Source organism: Thamnophis elegans, chromosome 17 (genome assembly GCF_009769535.1).
Source record: "Thamnophis elegans isolate rThaEle1 chromosome 17, rThaEle1.pri, whole genome shotgun sequence".
Taxonomy (NCBI): domain Eukaryota; kingdom Metazoa; phylum Chordata; class Lepidosauria; order Squamata; family Colubridae; genus Thamnophis; species Thamnophis elegans.
In genome coordinates this window covers 6,507,822-6,526,675 of record NC_045557.1, presented here as the reverse complement: position 1 = coordinate 6,526,675, position 18,854 = coordinate 6,507,822, and the positions used below count along the sequence as shown (strand labels likewise).

Below are 18,854 nucleotides of genomic sequence, written 5' to 3'. Positions count from 1 at the left end.
AAGGATTTGATGGAATAGCAATAGCTCTTAAGACTTATATGCCGCTTCGCAGTGCTTTACAGCCCCTCTCTAAGCGGTTTGCAGAATCGGCCTCTTGCCCCCAACAATCTGGGTCCTCCTTTTACTGAAGGACGGAAGGCTGAGTCAACCTTGAGCTGGTCAGGATTGAACTGTTGGCTGTGGGCAGAGTTTGCCTGAAATGCTGCATTCTAACAGGGAGGGAGGAAGGAAAATAGCAATGGCCCTTAGACTTATATACCGCTTCACAGTGCTTTTACAGCCTCTCTAAGCGATTTACAGAATCAGCTTCTTGCCCCCAACAATCTGGGTCCTCATTCGATCGACCTCGGAAAGGACGGAAAGCTGAGTCAACCTTGAGCCGGTCGGGATCGAACTGCTGACAGTGGGCAGCTTGCAATACTGCATTCTAACCACTGGGAGGGAGGGAGGGAGGGAGGGAAGGGAGGAAGGAAGGAAGGAAGGAAGGGCAATAGCATTTATATACTGCTTCAGTGCCTTACAGCCCTCTCTAAGCGGTTTACAGAGTCAGCCTCTTGCCCCCAACAATCTGGGTCCTCATTCTACCGACCTCGGAAGGACAGAAGGCTGAGTCAACCTTGAGCAGGTCGGGATCGAACTGCTGACAGTGGGCAGCTTGCAATACTGGATTCTAATCACTGGGAAGGAAGGAAGGAAGGAAGGAAGGAAGGAAGGAAGGAAGGAAGGAAGGAAGGAAGGGCAATAGCATTTATATACCACTTCAGTGCCTTACAGCACTCTCTAAGCGGTTTACAGAGTCAGCCTCTTGCCCCCAACAATCTGGGTCCTCATTTGACCCACCTCGGAAGGACGGAAGGCTGAGTCAACCTTGAGCCTGGTGAGATTCGAACGGCCAAATTGCCGGCAGCCGGCAGTCAGCAGAAGCAGCCTGCAGTACCGCCCTCTAACCACTGCGCCACTGCGACGTTTGCTGTGCAAACCCAGCCCGTTTGGGTGACTTTTAGGATTAAATGTGTGGTTGAGATGTAGAGAAGAGGTTAAGTGGGTTCGGGCGTGTTGTGTAACACCGCCTGTCCATCTCACGGCGAAGAAGGGAGCAGAGGTTTCACCACCGGAGCAACTTCTGCATTGTAGCAGCGACGTTGTTCCAAGTTTTTTTTTTAGCACAAGTCACGAGGGTTTTCAATTTTACCAGATAATCCTCACCTTACAGACATCCATTTAGTGGCCGTTCGACGTTATGGCGGCCCTGGGAAAAGGTTGTTCGGCGAATCCCGTGTCCCCGCTGACTTGCCTTGTCAGAAGGTCACCAAGGGGGGATCATGTGACCATGGGGGGGAGGAGAGAAAGCTTGCAAGGGTCGCAAGTGTGAAAAAACGACCCTTGCTCGCTTTTTCTAGTGCCGTTGCAGCTTCGATCGGTCGCTAAATGGACATTTGTAAGTCGCAGACTAATTGTACCGTGTTTTCCCGAAAATAAAACAGGGTCTTATTCTCTTTTGACTCCGGAAGAAATGCTTGGTCTTATTTTTGGGGAGGTCTTATTATTTTTGGTGTGCAGGAGGCAGAGAACGTGGTCACCGCATGGCTACTGCTGCGTTGCAATATTTTCGGGGAGGGCTTATTTCTTTGGGGCGGTCTTATTTTCAGGGAAACAGGGTAGTGAAATAGGGGAGGGGGAAAGACACCGTTGCGTTGGCCGAGGAGGAGGCTTTTGTGATTTTAATCTCATCTGTCCGTGTTTGGCCAGGTCTCCTGACGGTCGACCCCGCCAAGCGGTTGAAAATGTCCAACTTACGGTACAACGAGTGGCTCCAAGATGGCAGCGCCCTCTCGTCCACACCGCTCATGACACCGGACATCCTCGAGAGCTCCGGGCCCGCCGTGCGAACGGGCGTCAATGTGACGTTTATGGTGAGAGTATACCGGTTTTGAGGCTGGGGGATTCGGTTTCCCTCCCCCCCGAGGGGACGGATGGGATGGGACAAGGTGTGATTGTATGGGAGAAGGTTGCTGAGTGCCATCTAAAAACTATCAGCCCCCCACCCCACCCCCTTCAAAGCAATCTCTGGATTGGGGAAAAAACATGATTTCTTAGCCTTTGGAGAAGGCAAAAATGAAAAAAAATATTGGCTGCATCTTAAAACAGGCTTACCCAGTTTATATATAACTCAGTGTCCTATATTTATGATAAATCATATCATATCATCTATCTATCTATCGCTAGATGATATATAGCTAGATGATATATAGATATAGATATAACTGGATGATAGATATAACTAGATGAGTTATATCTATCACAAGATGATAGATAGCTAGATGATAGATTAGAGCTAGATGATAGATGATAGATAGATAGATAGATAGATAGATAGATAGATAGATAGATAGATAGATAGATAGATAGATAGATAGATAGATGGATGGATGGAAGAGATGATAGTTGATAGAGATGATGTATGGATGGATGAAAGAGATAGATGATAGATAGATAGATAGATAGATAGATAGATAGATAGATAGATAGATAGATAGATGATAGATAGATAGATAGATAGATAGATAGATAGATAGATAGATAGATAGATAGATAGATAGATGATAGATAGATCAGTGTCTTATATCTATGGTTGAGTGTCCTATAGAGAGACGTGGTGGCTCAGGGGATAAGACGCTGAGCTTGTCGATCAGAAAGGTCAGCAGTTCAGCGGTTCGAATCCCTAGCGCTGTGTAGCGGATTGAGCTCCCATTCCTTGTCCCAGCTTCTGCCAACCGAGCAGTTCGAAAGCACGTAAAAAATACAAATAGAAAAATAGGTGGGAACAGCGTTCCATGCGCCTTCGGCATTGAGTCATGCCGGCCATATGACCACGGAGACGTCTTCGGACAGCGCTGGCTCTTCAGCTTTCAGAGATGAGCACCGGCCCCTAGAGTCAGGAACGACTAGCACATATGTGCAAGAATCTTTTCCTTTACCTATATTAATTTTTGCTTCAAAAGATGCATTAGGAATTATTTTCCATTTAGGTCTTGTTTTCAGGGAAATACGGCACTGAATGCATCCATCTGATTGACAATCTTAACTGGGGCTTATTTGGGGGGTAGGGCTTATATTACAAGAATCCTGAGAAATCATGCGAGGGCTAATTTTCAAGTCTTATTTTGGGGGAAACAAGGTATGTAATGTGAAAATATATAAACAAAACTATATTTTTTTAAAGGAAACAGAAGGCAATCCTTTTTTTGATATATATAAAAAAATTAAAACAACATTTTCTCTCTCTTGTCGTCTAGGCCTTCAATAAGGGAAAGCGCGAAGGTTTTTTTCTGAAAAGTGTGGAAAACGCCCCTCTGGCTAAACGGCGCAAGCTGAAGATGTCCAGCACCGGTGCTGAGGGTCGCCGAAGCAGCAGCTCCTCCTCTTCCTCCTCTTCTTCGGGGTCCTCCTCCCGTCCCCCCAAAGCCAAGATCCCCACCATTCGCCACGACCCCCCCTCGTAGCAGCCGGAGGGGGGGGGGGGCGGGAAGGGGGCGAGCACTGAAACGCTGGATGGGAAAAGGGGTATTTATTGTCTATGTTTGCTGTCTGGGGAGCGTCGGGAGCCCGGCTTCCACTTCCCCATTTCAAGCCCACCCACCCGCCATGATGTGACACTTTCATTCAGAAATGGGGCAGGGGGGGGGTTGATTACCACGAGGACGCAGCCAAGGGAGGTTTTGCTACTCCGAGCTGTTTTTAATGTGGAGAGCGTCACCATTTTATTTCCTACCCAGTCTGGCGCTTTTCTGCATGCCTGTTTCCCCAGCCCTCCATTGGGAATGAAATTAAGACTGTTGTAGAGACAGGCTGCCATTTTCCAAACTACCAGCAGAGGGCAGTGGTCCTCTTCGATGTCCCCCACCCCCACTGGTGGTGAGCTGCGTTATTGCAAATCCATACCTGGGATTATTTTAAGACAGACTTCAGTTAATGGGATTGTTTTTTTTAATTCAGGGTCGGTAGCATTTAATTTTTTTTTTATAAGATGTTAATAGGAAGGGATTTGCACCTTCTGAGGCCAAAACTGCATTCTGGAGAAGGAGAATATTTTCTCCCGCTTTACAGGTAGTCCCTGATTTACAACAGTTCATTCAGTGACCGTTTGAAGTTACAACACAGGGAGAAAAAGGATTTACGACCGTTTTTCAAGTTGCGGCATCCCCACGGCCACATGATTCAGATGCTTGGCAACTGTCTCATATTTACGATGGTCGTAGTGTTCCGGGGGTCACATTTTGCGACCTTCTGATCAGCACACGGGGAAAAGCCAGATTCGCTTAACAACCATGTTCGTAACTTAAGAACGGCGGGCATTCCCTTGAGGATGTGGCGAGAAAGGTCGTCAAATGGGAACTTCTCTCTTAGCAACAGAAATATTGGTCTCAATTGTAGCCGTAACCCGAGGACTAGCTGTACTTTATCTTTCTTTTTAAATTCCCGTACACTCCTGTGTCCGACATAGAACTTTTCATGGCAAATCTTCGCGCCAAGGTATGTTTGGGCTCAGATGTTACACTAAGCCATTCCAACTAGGATTAGGGGTTAGTTTGTGTGTCACACTAAGGCAAAACCAACTGGGTTACATGATGGTTGGTACAAGGCTTAAATCTGGGGCTACAGCTTCTCGCTGGGGGGACTCCTGAACCTCAAATCTTTTGTATAAAAAAAACCAAACACAGGAGTAAAATAGGATTTTTTAATTTTTAAACAGGTAAAACTCTAAAACTCATTCTGAGCAGGACGCTAGGGTTTTTAAAGGATAAGGAGGCCGTCCTAGACTTACAATTGTTCTATTAGTGACCGGAGTTACTGCACCGCTGGAAAAAAAAAGCCACGTATAACCAGTCCTCACGCTTATGACTGTTTTTTCTTTAGGACCTCTACGGTCCCGGGTTCAAAATCCCGGGCGCTTGGCAACGAGCGTCTTGTCTATTTACAACTGGGTGCAGCGTCTGGGGAACGCAAAATTCCCATGTTTTGCGACGTTCCCAGCTGGCTCTCAGATTCGCTTCATGACGTGATTCGTTTTAACAACCGCAACGAATCGCTGAAGAACCGCGGCAAAAAAAAAGGAGACACTGCTTCGCGGTGAAAATTCCGGCCCTCACTGTGGTCGTAAGTCAAGGACTACCTGTGTGTATGTATGTATGTATATATGCGTAAGAGAAACAACCTCCCCCAACAACACAGAATAAGACACATCGATCTGTTTATGTGTCCGGAAGAAAGCCAAATAGGAAATTTGTAGGAAAATGTTTTTTTTGTTTTGGGGGGGAAAGCGAGGGGGACTTAATGTCAACCTCCTCTTGAATCTTGAGAGATTCTTATGGGACGGGGAGGGACATGCCTTAGGATCCAGTCGGATCTATTTTTCTGGGTGAATCCAATAAGCTCAGGCAGTTTTGCGGGTGGGGGCAAAAGGGGGAGAGAGTTATATTTTTAAGAAAGTAATTCCTGTCTGTCTTTCTTGTTTAAATATATATATTGAAAAGGCAAGCATGGGAGTGAATGTTTGTGCAAGGCAGCGTCTTTCAGTGTGTGTGTGTGTGTGTGCACGCGAGAAAGGACAGAAATCCAGTTCAGTAGATTTTAAAAAACGACGTTGAAATATAGAACAGGGGAGAAAGAGCACCACATCATTAAGAATTATTCTGTTTGCCTGTTTGCTTACAGAGATTAGATTTTTATTTACATCCTTATTTATAGGAAGAAACACCTTTAAAAAAAAAGAACCCCAGGGAATTCTACTTGGGTCCTCCGTTAATTTAATGGCATGAAAGACGTCGAATTCTTAAGAGGTGGATGAACAGTGTTTGAAGTTGTGCTAAAAACAAGAGGGGCTTTTTCCTTAAGCCCCTCGTCAATCATCCTACAGCAGTATTAATGGTCATTATTTTTTTAAAATTCCCTATTGCTTAAGCGACCGGAGTAAAAAGGAAAAGGGGGGGGGGGAAATCCTGCTTGAATTTTTATTCTCTATAAACGTGGTATGTCTTGAGTGTCTCAAAATTTATTGCACAGATTTTTTGGAAACTTAAAAAGATACGTTGCCAAAAGTGTTTTGAGGACTGTGTATTTTATGTAGCGGGGAAAATAATGGAGTTTTTCAGTAAAGTCAGGGCTGTAAATTGCTGGATTTCTGGTTGGGGAATTTGACAAGGTGACTATTATTATTATTATTTTTTTTTTTTTAAGAACGGGTGATAGCATGTTAAGGAATATTTTTATCCAAAACGACCGAAGCTGTAAATGGGTGATTGTTAAGGGGTATTAATAAAAGAGTGGGCTCTTTCCCATTCTTGAATCCGAGACTATTTATATATATATTTATATATATGCACAAAAACAGCATTAGGACAAGGGCCTGAGAAAAGGGAGGGAGGGAGATTGTTTGAGAGAAAAGGGTAGATTGAAAGAAAGACACTGAGAGAGATTGATGGAAAGAGATTGAGAGAGAAAAAGTGAGAAACATTGAGAGCGAGATTGTAGAGAAAGATTGAGAGAAAGAGATGAAAGATTGAAAGAGAGAAAGGTAGAGTGAAAGATTGAGAGACAGAGAGAGAGAGAAGAGAAAGAGATTGTGAGAGAAAAAGAAAGATTGTGAGAGTGAGAGATGGTAAGAGAGAAAGAGAGATTGAAAGAAAGATTTTGAGAGGGAGACTGAGAGAAAGATTGAAAGATAAGAGAGATGATGAGAGAAAGATTGAGAGAAAGGTAGATTGAAAGATTGAGAGACATTGAGAGAAAGAAAGATTGTGAGAGCGAGATTGTGAGAAAGAGAGAAATGGTAAGAGAGATTGAAAGAGAGAAAGATTGCGAGAGAAAAACTGAGAGAAAGATAAGAGAGATGATGAGTGAAAGAGATTGAGAAAGAGAAAGGTAGATTGAAAGATTGAGAGACATTGAGAGAAGAAAGAGATTGTGAGAGAAAGAGAGATTGTGAGAGCGAGATTGTGGGAGAGAGAGATGGTAAGAGAGAGAGATTGAAAGAAAGAGAAAAAGATTGTGAGAGCGAGACTGAGAGAAAGATGATGATGAGAGAAAGATTGAGAGAAAGGTAAATTGAAAGATTGAGAGACATTGAGAGAAAGAGAAAGATTGTGAGAGAGAGAGATGGTAAGAGAGAAAGAGAGATTGAAAGAGAGAGGGGTCAAAATAAAAAAAAATATGTCTAGATACCTTAATGGATAAGGGAAGTGCAATTAGCAATGTATTCCGATTTGGGGAACAACGGAGCCAACAGAGAAAGTGTAAGCAATGCCCAGCATGGGAAAAATAAGAACGGGCTCAGTATTCTTCCCAGACCCCACCAGATTGCCAGTTTGATCGACATTAAATGGGAAGATTATTGCTACTTGAAACATTTGGAGTTCCTTTAAAAGAACCCGCATCTGCCACCGTTTAAAAACGGATAAATTTTATACCGTCGTAGGAGAGCGATAGATAGGGCATTTTAGAGCGAGAGAAAATTTACAGCCTGGGAAAATGTGATTTTCTGCCAAAATCTGGGTCACTACAGATCCGTGTTTCTCACCCTTGGCTGCTTTTAACGTGGGTGGACTTCAATTCCCAGAATTCCCCAGGCAGGATTGTTGTTACTTGGCTGGGGAATTCTGGGAGTTGAAGTCCTACCCAATCTTAAAGCTAGCGAGGGGTGAAACGTTCTAGGCCAGTGGTTCTAAATATTTTTCCTCCCACGGACTCCCTTTAATATCTTTAGCCTCCAAGACTTCAAAGATTTAAATCAGAATATTTTTTTCCAAGTCCAGGGATCGGTGGACCACGAATTCGAGAACCTACTGCTCTAGAACTTTCCCACGCCTGCAATGAGACGTGGCGGGAATCTTCCTTCCAAAGATGGAATTGGGAAAGTTCCTAATAAATCTGTTTTTCATGGTCTAGGGAGGAGGAGGAAGCGAGCGGAGGCTTTAAAATCACAGTATTGGGCAGGGAGTGGAAGGGCGCCATTCATTTTTCTCCCTGCACAAAAAAATAAATAAATTCCATGCTTGGCTTCAACATCCGGGGAGATGGGATTTAAGAGAGGAAGTCTTGAACCCGGCTCCCCCTTAAGCCATCTTTAACCAAGCATCGTGTGAACCAGGCGGGGCGTCTCGCTTGAGAGGTTGGGAGGAAACGCGGGCAACCATAACAAGGCATTTTCTGAACGCTTATATATCTATATTTTTTAAAAGGATAAAAAAATCTCTTTCTCCTGGGGAAAGCACCCTGTGCTTAATTTCACCCCATTTTTAAAAGGCAGGTAGCCCTCAACTTACCACAGTTGGCTTAGTGACCATCCGAAGTTAGAAAAAAGTAACCTCACTTAACGACGGCGGCGGCGGCCCCTCTCCGTGATCACAATTCTGGACGCTTTGGCAACTGGTTCATACTTACGACCGTTGCTGTGTCCCAAGGTCACACGGTTCCCCGTTTTGCGACAAGCCAAGTCGAACGAGAAGCCAGATTCATTTAAGGATGGTGGCAAGGAAGGACGTAAAAACGGGGCCAAACTCGCTCGTCTCTCTCTCTCTAAATAACCTCAATTGTGGCCGTAAGTCGAGGACTAGCTGTGGTACCCAAATCAACGATCTGGCCAGCTGCTTCCCCCCTCCTTCCGTTTCTTTGCACTTGGGAGCTGTTTCCCGCGGGGAGCCGAGGCGCTCCTCCTTTCCGTAGGGCGAGGGACATCCGTGTGCGCGTGCCTGTACATGTGTGTGTGTGTCTCAACTGCCATAACGCCCTCCGCTCTGTGCCAAGGAGACGAGTGAGGGAGTGGAGGGCATCCTTTTAACATCCTTTTCAGTAGCACAAGAGGCCGGGGGCCACCCGTTTGGGGGTGCGGTGGGGAAGAGGGTGTCCAGGCCCATGCAACCAAACCATGTGTATTTTTTATTTGAAAATAAAAATCGCCTCTGAAGCCAAATCGCTCTTTCTCGGATTCTTTCGGGCAAGATTTAATTCCAAAGACCTCTTGTGGCCCGCCAGCAACATTCGGACAGTGAGGAGGGTTGGGGAGGAACCTGGGCCAGTCCTGGAGTCTGGGGAAGGCTCAGAGGAGGGCTCTGCGTCGGAGGCAGAGAGGGGGCCAGGGCCGTTTGACAGTTATCAGCTGCCTTCAGAGTCAGACATCAGTGAGGCAGAGGAACAGCTGGAGCCTGTTCCCAGTGTGCGCATGCGCAGAGCTGCCAGACGAAAGGAACAGCTAAAGAACAGGGGTCGACTTGGGAGGAAGGCCACAGGTGGACGGTGAATGGCCCCTTTCAAAGGAAATAAAAGAGGAGCGAAAGGGGAGTGGAAGAGACAATTAGTTCGCTTAATTGGTTTGTGACTCTCCGAGACTCCTGGCCAAGTTCTGCAGAGATCGGCCTGGCAGCTCTCCAAGCCAGAGAAGGTCTGTGACCGTAAATCCTCCCTGGAAAGACTTTGCTGGAGGTGAAGGAGCAGAATTCGCAGTCAATTAATAAAAGGGTTTTTTTTTGGTGGGGACAACAAGGAGTTTGCTTCAGGCTCTTGGGAAGCCCCGGTCAGAACAAGATCAACAAGCATTGCCGGGTTTGGCACGATGGAACAAATTCGGAAATATTTGCTTCTTTGGTTTACGTGGTGCTCTCTGAGGTTGGTTCGGGTGGTTTGTTTTTTTTGGCAGACATTTTATTACCCAACTAGGTAACGTTACCAGGACTAGGAGGAGGGGGATTGCCCTCATTTTACAGGTGTTTGTGCAGCCATCCTTGTTAGTGTGCCTGAATGCACATTTCTCCAGATTGTGTGCTTTTTGAAGCCTTTGGCACTCATCTGTGGTACCAATAGAAAATATGGAGCGGAGGGTTGAACTGAGCCACTAAAATGAGCTGGCCCCACCCCACCCTAGCAGAAGGATCATGTTACCTAGTTGGGTCATGAAACGTCTGGAAGAAAACCACCCAGCTCAGACAGCACCAAGGACCCCACAATTCTCTTCCTCCTCCTTCCCCCTTCTAGCACTGATGAAGTTACCTAGTTGGGTCATGAAACGTCTGGAAGAAAATCACCCAGCTCAGAGAGCACCCAAGGACCCCACAATTCTCCTCCTCCTTCCCCCTTCTAGCACTGATGATGTTACCTAGTTGGGTCATGAAACGCCTGCAAGGAAAACCACCAAGCTTAGAGAGCACTAAGGACCCCACGCTACAAATATTCTCTTCTATTGGGATGTGTGTGTGTTTGTGTGTGTTTGTTTGTGTTTGTATTTGTATACACACAGAACAAATATATCCATATAAACTTGAAATATCATAAGGTCATTTTTTTCATGGCACTGGCCATACAATCCCTTGCTTAGTACCTTCTCTGGAAATTTAAAATACACTAGACTTCCCAATGCTGAAATCCACAAATTTACCTCTTCACTTTGAATTTTATTTTGATGGGAATCTCAAAGCTTCACTAGTTATATCAATAGTTTCTCTTCCCCACCCCACCCCGTCAAACTTCCCAAATAAATGGCCAGAGCTGGTTTTTCATTCTCGACTCTGCAATTTAGAGAAATTAAAATCTTTCCTTTTTTAAGTGACCTTCTTCAGTGGGCCTGCCATTCCCATCGCTGCCAAAGAAAGAAAGAAAATGCAGGTTTTCTTGATCTGGGAGCTGGCAGATCCCAGAGAAAACCCAAGAATGGCACTTTCGGGGAATCTGCTGCAGTCTGGTGGAAATGGAATCTTTGAAGTGGGAAATTAACGCTGATTTCTCAGCGACTGCAAAAAAAAATACAAGTACCCCAAACGCCTCCAAAAAGCAGCACGGCTTCAGGTCACGGGTTTTTTGTTTTTTTTTACATCAGCCGATTGGCTCCACCAGTTTGAAACACAAAGTTTATTTCAAAGAAGAAGAAGAAGAAAATAAAAACAAAGGAAAAATAATAATAAAAAGAAAACTTTACATCAACTGGAATGGAAGAGAAGCATTCCCTGAAGCTATGGAGAGGGTCTGGAGAGGGGTGGGGTGGGATGAGGGTGGTGGTGGAGAGGATGGTATTGATTAGGTTTAACAATTACAATATATCCAAGATAATGCAGATCGTCCTAGGAAGACAAAGGATCGATGGCGGAAGTATGCAATTGCATACGACAACAGTCCATGAATGTGCAGGAGGTGGTAGAGAGATTTTGGGTTGCAAGGCAGGGGTTGAACCAGGGGGAGAGGCCTCACCTTCCTACCCACCTCTTGTCCAAAGGCGTCCCGTATTCCGGCCCCATCGCTTTCCGCAAGGGCTTCGAGGCACCGTGCCCCCTGGCCGCCACCACGCCCACCCCAGGGCACGAGGAGGGCGGGCAAAGGGAGGCAGAGCAGGGTACAGCCACAAACTGCTAAAAGCGCCAATGGGGCATGAGTGGTACACAGACAAAAGACAGGTGGGGCTGGAGAAGGTCCCAGCCAGGAAGCAGGCCATCCTTCCATCCTGAACAGGTGAGGGAGGCGGCCGAGGGGAGGGGGGGGAAGAGGCAGCGGCTTGTCTTATTTGGCGGTCATCATCTGTACAAACTCTACGGAGCAAGGAGAGAGGACGGAGAAGGGCGTCAGAGCCTGCTGAGGAAGGGGCTACCGAAAGGACAATGCCTCCCACCCGTTAATGAATCTGTTCAGACAAGCAATTGTTCCAAGAACATAACAGTAGTGGCCAAAATTGTGGAAACCTTTTGGGGAACGTATACAGTATTCTTCAGGTTTGATGGCGAATAACGCCGCTTTTTTTTTTTAGTAGTCCCATAAAATTACATATCAATGGAAAGATAATTTAATCAAGAATGTAATGCAATAACTTTTATGAAGGATTTGCTATTAGAATAGCGGTTATGAAGAAGACAAGTGAAAAACACGTAGAAAAAGGGAGCTATACAAAAATTATCACGATAGAACAAATGAGGTATACAAAAATTATCACCATGTCAGTTAATACTTAGTTGGGTAACCTTTAGAATGAATTTTGGCCTTGCAACGCCTTCCCATGGAGTGAACCAAGTCATTTACTTCTCTAGCTGTTATAATGTTTTGAAACCAAGATTGAATGACTGCTTCTATTAACTGGGTTTTATTGCTGGCTATATTTGGCTACAACCTTTCACAGAATACAGATAACGGAACAAACTTTGTTGCGTTACATTCTTGATTAAATTATCTTTCCGTTGATATATGACTTTATGATCCTACTCCAAAAAAGGTGGTGTTATTAGCCATCAAACTTCAAAAATACACTTTTCCCAAAAGGTTTCCACAATCTTGGCCACTACTGTACACTGTTAGTTAGATCTGTGTCTCTCAACCCTCGGTCACTTTGAAGGGTGGACTTCAACTCCCACAATTCCCTGGCCACCTTGACAGACAGGGCGTCCTCATGAGCAAAAGATGCAGATCAAGGTTAAAAATTGGTTCTGAAACTACTGTGTAGGGTCTGCTGGGCGGGACTAGATGACCTACAAGGTCCCTTCCAACTCTTGTTAATCTGTTATCTACCTGTAGGTCAATGTCTCTGAAACCTTGGCCACTTTGAAGAAGATGGGACTTCAACTCCCAGAATTCCCCAGCCAGCCACCTTCAAAGTGGCCAAGGCTGATGCACCAAAATGGAAACAAAACTACAGTGTTTCCCTGAAAATAAGACAGGGTCTTATTTTCTTTTGGCCCCCGAAATAAGCGCTTGGAGTTATTTTCGGGGGGGCCTTATTATTTTTGAGGTGCAAGAGGTGGCAAGCGTGGTCACCTCGTGGCTGCTGCTGTGTTGCAATATTTTCGGGGAGGGCTTATTTTAGTGCATGCGCTCCAAAGCCCAATTGGGCTTATTATCCGGGGAGGTCTTATTTTCAGGGGAAACGGGGTGCACTCACAAACCAAAGTCCTTTGAGGTGGTTTGTAAAAGGTGGATCTGAACCCACCTTTCCTTCCCCTGTTTCTAGCCTTCAGTGTTCTCAAGAGTTCCGCTTGCCCAGTAAGTGGGGGGGGGGAATATACTAAAACATTTGCCTGGCATAAATGCCACCTGCACGAGAGGGCGTGTGCTCACTTTCGACCCCACCCCCCCGAGGGTTTTTAGTCCCCTTACCTTCGTAATTGACTTGCCCATCCCCATCTATGTCGGCTTCTCGGATCATTTCATCCACCTCCTCGTCCGTCAGCTTCTCGCCCAGGTTGGTCATCACGTGGCGCAGCTCGGCGGCGCTGATGTACCCGTTGCCATCCTGGAGAGAAAAGGAAGGAGGGACAGATCAGCCTCAACTTACAACGGTTCATTTAGCATCCCTTCAAAGTTATAGAGGCACTGAATTAATGACTTAGGACCAACAACAACCATTTAGGATTACAGTCAAAGACCAGCGACCCAAACAAATAAAATCACTTAGGATATATACACTGAAAACTTCTAGTATAAAATAATACCATATTTTTGGGAGCATAAGATGCACCAGGGTTTTGAAGAGGTAAATTTTTTAAAAAAATTAGGTAGGTAGATAGAGGGATAGAGAGGGAGAGAAAGAGAGAGAAATACAGTAGGTAGGTAGGGAGAGAGAGAGAGAGAGAGTAGGTAGGTAGGTAGGTAGAGAGAGAGAGAGAGAGAGAGAAATACAGTAGGTAGGTAGGGAGAGAGGGAGAGAGAGAAAGAGAGAAATACACTAGATAGGTGTACACTAGAGAGAGAGTAGGTAGGTAAATGTTTCCAGGTGTATTTATCCATGTGCTGGAGAAGGAAATCGCTGACAATCTGCAGGACCTAAGACTTTGTTTCTGCTGGCACAGCACTTGATCAATCTAATTCTCATCAATCAGTTAAAGAGCTTTCCAAAAGGAGGGGGAAAAAAAGGTTTTGCACTCTGCAAACCTCCCCAAAACGGCCCGTTTTTCACAAAAATGGCCCCGTTTCCCCCTCTCAAAAGGCATAAATACCCGGGGGGGGGGGCTTGCAGAGTGCTCAGGGGGAGGAACAAGCAAAAAACAGCCTGTTTTTTGCAAAAACGGACCCGTTTTTCATCAAAAAAATTGCATGCATAGCAATTATGGAGGTTTATAGAGTGCTGTTGGGGGGGGGGTGAGGGGAAACAGCCCATTTTTTGCTCATTTCTGCCCTCCCCAGCCCCCAGGAGCTCTCTGAAAGCCTCCATAAGGGTATGCATGGCCATTTTGGTGAAGGGCAGGGCTTTGGGAGGCAAAAAATGCTGTATTTGATGTATAAGACACCCCCAGATTTTCAGCCTCTTTTTTGAGGGAAAAAGGTGCGTCTTATACTCCGAGAAATACGATAACTAAAATCTATAATAAAATCCAGTGGCAATTATACATGGTCTGACTACGATAGTTGCAATTCCTAAACTGTGTGGCCAGTTGTAGGTTCAACGCTCAGAGGGAAGTGACTAAGCAGCGCAAAGGCCTTGCCACATTTGTATAACATCACTATGGTGGAGAAGACACATGTTTGTGACGAATCCCCAGTGCTCCTGTGCAGAATCTGACCTCCTGCGCTGTAGTTATGGGGGAGGCAGATCCACTTCACAACCGGGTGACCAACTTAACGAATGCAGCACTTCACTTAACAACGGTGGCAAGAAAAGTCGTAAAATGGGCAAAACTCGCTTAACAAATGTTTCCAGCAAAAATTGGGGCTCAACCGAGGTCGCAACACGAGGACTACCCAAAGCCCTCCCAAATTAAGCAAACTCACCTTGTCAAAAACTCGGAAGGCCTCACGGATCTCTTCTTCACTGTCGGTGTCTTTCATTTTCCGGGCCATCATGGTGAGGAATTCTGGGAAATCGATTGTGCCGTTGCCTGGGAAAAGGATCAGTCAGATCAACTGACTAAAAAAAAATGAAATAAAGATAGCTCTTTGCTACCCAATCACAAAAGGCTAGATTCCCCACCAAAGAAATTTAGATTCTCCACTCCCCCCCGCCCCTCTAAGCTGAAACTCTGGAAAAATCAAGGCCTAGTTTAGCCCCTTATCTCTCTAGTCCTAGTGGACAATCACTTCAATATCAGCCAGTGGCGTAGTACAACTGCCAAAATAGCCAACACAGTTCTAGGCTGCATCAACAGAGGGAGAGAATCAAGATCACACAAAGTGTTAATACTACTTTATAAGGCCTTGGTAAGGCCACACTTGGAATATTTGCATCCAGTTTTGGTCACCATGATGTAAAAACGATGTGGAGACTCTCGAAAGAGTGCAGAGAAGAGCAACAAAGAGGATTAGGGGACTGGAGGCTAAAACATATGAAGAACGGTTGCAGGAACTGGGGATGTCTAGTTTAATGAAAAGAAGGACTAGGGGAGACATGATAGCAGTCTTCCAATATTTCAGGGGCTGCCCCAAAGAAGAGGGAGTCAAGCTATTTCCAAAGGACCGGAAGGTAGGACAAGAAACAATGGATGGAAACTAATCAAGGAGTGAAGCAACCTAGAAGTAAGGAGAAATTTCCTGACAGTGAGAACAATTAACCAATGGAACGTTTTGCCTCCAGAGTTTGAGCCAACACTGGAGGTTTTCAAGAAGAGATTGGGCAGCCATTTGTCTGAAGTAATATAGGGTCTTCTGATTGAGCATGGGGTTGGTCTAGAGGACCTCCAAGTCCCTTCCAATTCTAAATGATTCTGCTATTCTCCCCAAACAGCCTCCCAACCACCATCCGGTCAGGGCCCTGCTCACCATCCGCATCCACTTCGTTGATCATGTCTTGCAACTCTGCCTCGGTGGGGTTCTGACCCAGGGAGCGCATCACGGTGCCCAGCTCCTTGGTGGTGATGGTGCCATCGCCGTCTTTGTCGAAGAGGGAGAAGGCTTCCTTGAACTCTGAAAGGAACAGGCAGGAGGGCGAGGTCAGAGCCACATTCGTCCCCTCGATCCAAACTTTTAACAAAGCAAATGAGATAGACAGGCAGGCAGGCAGGCATAGATGGATGGATGATAGAAGATAGACAGATAGATCATAGATAGCAGAAAGATGATAGAAGATAAATAGATGGATGGATGGATGATAGAAGATAGGTCATAGGTAGCAGATAGATCATAGTAGATAGATGGATGGAATATAGATTAGATAGCTAGATGGATGGATGGATGGATTAGACAGCTAGATGGATGGATGGATGATAGATTAGCTAGATAGGGATGGATGCATGCATGCATGATAGACAATAGATGAGATAGATCATAGATAACAGATAGATGATAGATAGATGGAAGATAGATTAGATAGATGGATGGATGAATGGATGGATGATTAGATAGCTAGATGGATGGATGATTAGACAGGTAGATGGCTGGATAGATGGATGATAGATTAGATAGATAGGGATGGATGGATGCTAGAAGATAGATGAGATAGATCATAGATAACAGATGATAGATGAATGGAAGATAGATTAGATGGATGGATGGAAGATTAGATAGATAGCTAGATGGATGGATGATTAAACAGCTAGATGGATGGATGGATGATAGATTAGATAGATAGGGATGGATGGATGCTAGAAGATAGATGAGATAGATCATAGATAACAGATGATAGATGGATGGAGGATGGATGGATGGAAGATTAGATAGCTAGATGGATGGATGATTAGACAGCTAGATGTATGGATGTATGGATGTATGATAGATTAGATAGATAGGGATGGATGAATGGATGCATGCATGCATGATAGAAGATAGATGAGAGATCATATATAACAGATGATAGATGGATGGATGAATGGATGGATGGAAGATTAGATACATAGCTAGATGGATGGATGGATGATAGATTATATAGATAGGGATGGATGCATGCATGATAGAAGATAGATGAGATAGATCATATATAACAGAGGTGATAGATAGATGGATGGATGGATGGATGGATAGAAGGTAGATGATAAGGTGGGAGGGTGGGAATGAATGACTTTGGGTTTTGCCGATGAGATAGATTTGTTGTTATAGAAATAGTTAGTATACACTATTAGGTAAAAAGTCTTAGGTTTTGAGGTTATCTTATTCGACCGCACCAAAGGAAGTCAGAAGTCAATGCCTTTTCTTCCTTTTTCCTACACTTTTCCCTCCCCTGTCTTTCCCAATGTTTTGTTTGCCATTTTTGTATTTTGTATTATGAATGATAAACAAAAGAGATAATTTCAAAAAATTAAGAGAAAGAAGACCACACGCTATCTCATTTTTCAGAGGGAGAGTAGCTGATTTGTGAGAATGCAGCCTCTTTGTCTAAACGGCAGTTGAGTTTCCAGGGGTGGATGTCTGTTTCCCAGCTACCCGAATCAATTCTGCAACTCTTCCAGGGACCCTCCAATTCTTACCTGCGATCTGCTCCTCGGTCAGTTGGTCAGCCTGAGAAAGTTAACAAGAAAATAAAAAGTCAAGACTCCCTTTCGAAATCGGGCCAGCTTCCTTCTCATTGTATGCAGGTGAGTCCTCGACTTACAACACTCCAGGGAAAAAGCGTTCAAAGTTACAGGGGCACTGCCAAAAAAAGCGACAAAATCCCCCACGGCTACGGGATGTACATTCGGATGCTTGGCGATGGGTTCCAAAAGACAGAAAAAGGTCGTATCTGTGAGCCAGTGGCCAAGCGTGTGAATTTTGATCCCGTGACCCCCTGGGATGTGGTCGTCAGCGTGAAACACAGTCGTTAAGTCGCTTTCTGCAGTGCCATTTGTCATTCCGGCCATTGATGTGTAATTTTATGGGACTACTAAGAAAAAAAAGCGGTGTTATTCGCCATCAAACGTTGAAAAATAAACCTGCCCACTTTTCCCCCAAAAGGTTTCCACAATTTTGGCCACTACTGTACAACAGTGCTTTATTAAAACAGTAATTAAGAGTAATAGGACCAAATGAAAAAGTAAAGGAAAATTTGAACTAAATTTCTACTTACATTAGACTATTTACAATTTTTCCATATTGTATATCCATATTTGACACATATTTTGTTTTCCAAACAATGATTGACATTTCTAACTCCTCCCTCCTTAGCCCCCCCCGCGACCCCAATATCCAAGGGGGCGGGGTCTCATATAGCTCCGCCCCTCCCCTCCTCTGGTGCTGACCTCTGCTCAAATTCCCCCCTCCCTGAGACTACTAGCCCCCCCCCCCAATTCAGAGGAGGGGGTCCTGCCCCGCCCCGGTAAACGCCCCTCTATTGTCTCGGGGGGACCCCCCCCTCTTGTTGAATAGGGGGGAAGAGGGTGGGCTAGAGGGTCTTCAGGAGCCCCCCCTCCAAGTCTGGCCCCTCCCCTTTCCTGCCCCGCCCCTTTTGGGTATGACGCGCGGCCCGGGAGGTTTTATTCACGCTGTCCCGTCCTCCCCCCGCCTCAAAATTGCCCCTTCCCCTCACCATGGTGACCGGGCGAGGGAGCAGCGCCGCGTCCTCTCAGCTTTGGGATTCCCGTCCGTCTCCCTCCGCCTCGGGTCGAGGAGCCGCTGCCGCCTCTCTCGCGCATGCGCCCTGGCGCTCCTCCCCCCCCCACCAACGGCAGGCGGCGACCGTTGCTCGGCCGCCTCGCCGCGCCAAGCGAATCGCTCCGCCAACGAGTTCCGGCGAGCAACCCTGGCTGCATGGGCGACGCCCCGCCCCCGCCTTCTAGCATCCGGGCTCTTGTCCTTATAGCTCCGCCTCCCTTCTCTCTCCCCTCACGTGGCCCGCTGAGCGTGCCCCCATTGGTTCAGCCTCCCCTGCATTGCGTCGAGGGGGCTGCTTAAAGGAGAAGCCGTCATAACAGGCCGAGGAGGGGCGGGGGGAGGAGAAAAGGAAAAGAGGGCGGAGTCAAGAGGAAGCCTGACCCGGAAAAAAATACTGT

At 45.8% G+C, this 18,854-nt stretch overlaps 2 protein-coding genes across 2 annotated transcripts; one reads left to right on the top strand and one right to left on the bottom strand.

Moving 5' to 3' along the window:
- Positions 1 to 1,240: 1,240 nt before the first annotated feature.
- LOC116520142 (ribosomal protein S6 kinase alpha-4-like) lies at positions 1,241 to 6,351 on the top strand. The gene is made up of 3 exons (XM_032234292.1): positions 1,241 to 1,297; positions 1,671 to 1,913; positions 3,297 to 6,351. Exons 1-3 carry the CDS (start codon positions 1,241 to 1,243, stop codon positions 3,501 to 3,503), a joined length of 507 nt encoding a protein of 168 aa, XP_032090183.1. The 3' UTR covers positions 3,504 to 6,351.
- Positions 6,352 to 10,877: 4,526 nt separating this feature from the next.
- LOC116520023 (calmodulin-1) lies at positions 10,878 to 18,607 on the bottom strand. Its single transcript, XM_032234158.1, has 6 exons — positions 18,392 to 18,607; positions 17,355 to 17,385; positions 15,715 to 15,858; positions 14,731 to 14,837; positions 13,120 to 13,255; positions 10,878 to 11,567 (listed from the first exon to the last, which is right to left on the bottom strand). The coding sequence occupies exons 1-6, from the start codon at positions 18,392 to 18,394 to the stop codon at positions 11,539 to 11,541; spliced, it is 450 nt and encodes a 149-aa protein (XP_032090049.1). The 5' UTR covers positions 18,395 to 18,607; the 3' UTR covers positions 10,878 to 11,538.
- Positions 18,608 to 18,854: the final 247 nt, after the last annotated feature.

What these genes read in the sequence shown, in the direction of transcription:
- LOC116520142 (XM_032234292.1), top strand. Translation starts at nt 1,241, where the DNA reads ATGGCGGCCCTGGGAAAAGGTTGTTCGGCGAATCCCGTGTCCCCGCTG. An exon ending in TGTCCCCGCTGACTTGCCTT is followed by an intron (nt 1,298 to 1,670) that starts GTCAGAAGGTCA and finishes GTAGTGAAATAG; the next exon opens with GGGAGGGGGAAAGACACCGT. An exon ending in GCGTCAATGTGACGTTTATG is followed by an intron (nt 1,914 to 3,296) that starts GTGAGAGTATAC and finishes CTTGTCGTCTAG; the next exon opens with GCCTTCAATAAGGGAAAGCG.
- LOC116520023 (XM_032234158.1), bottom strand. An exon ending in CCTTCCGAGTTTTTGACAAG is followed by an intron (nt 13,256 to 14,730) that starts GTGAGTTTGCTT and finishes TTTTCTCTCCAG; the next exon opens with GATGGCAACGGGTACATCAG. An exon ending in TGGGCAAGTCAATTACGAAG is followed by an intron (nt 11,568 to 13,119) that starts GTAAGGGGACTA and finishes CTTGCTCCGTAG; the next exon opens with AGTTTGTACAGATGATGACC.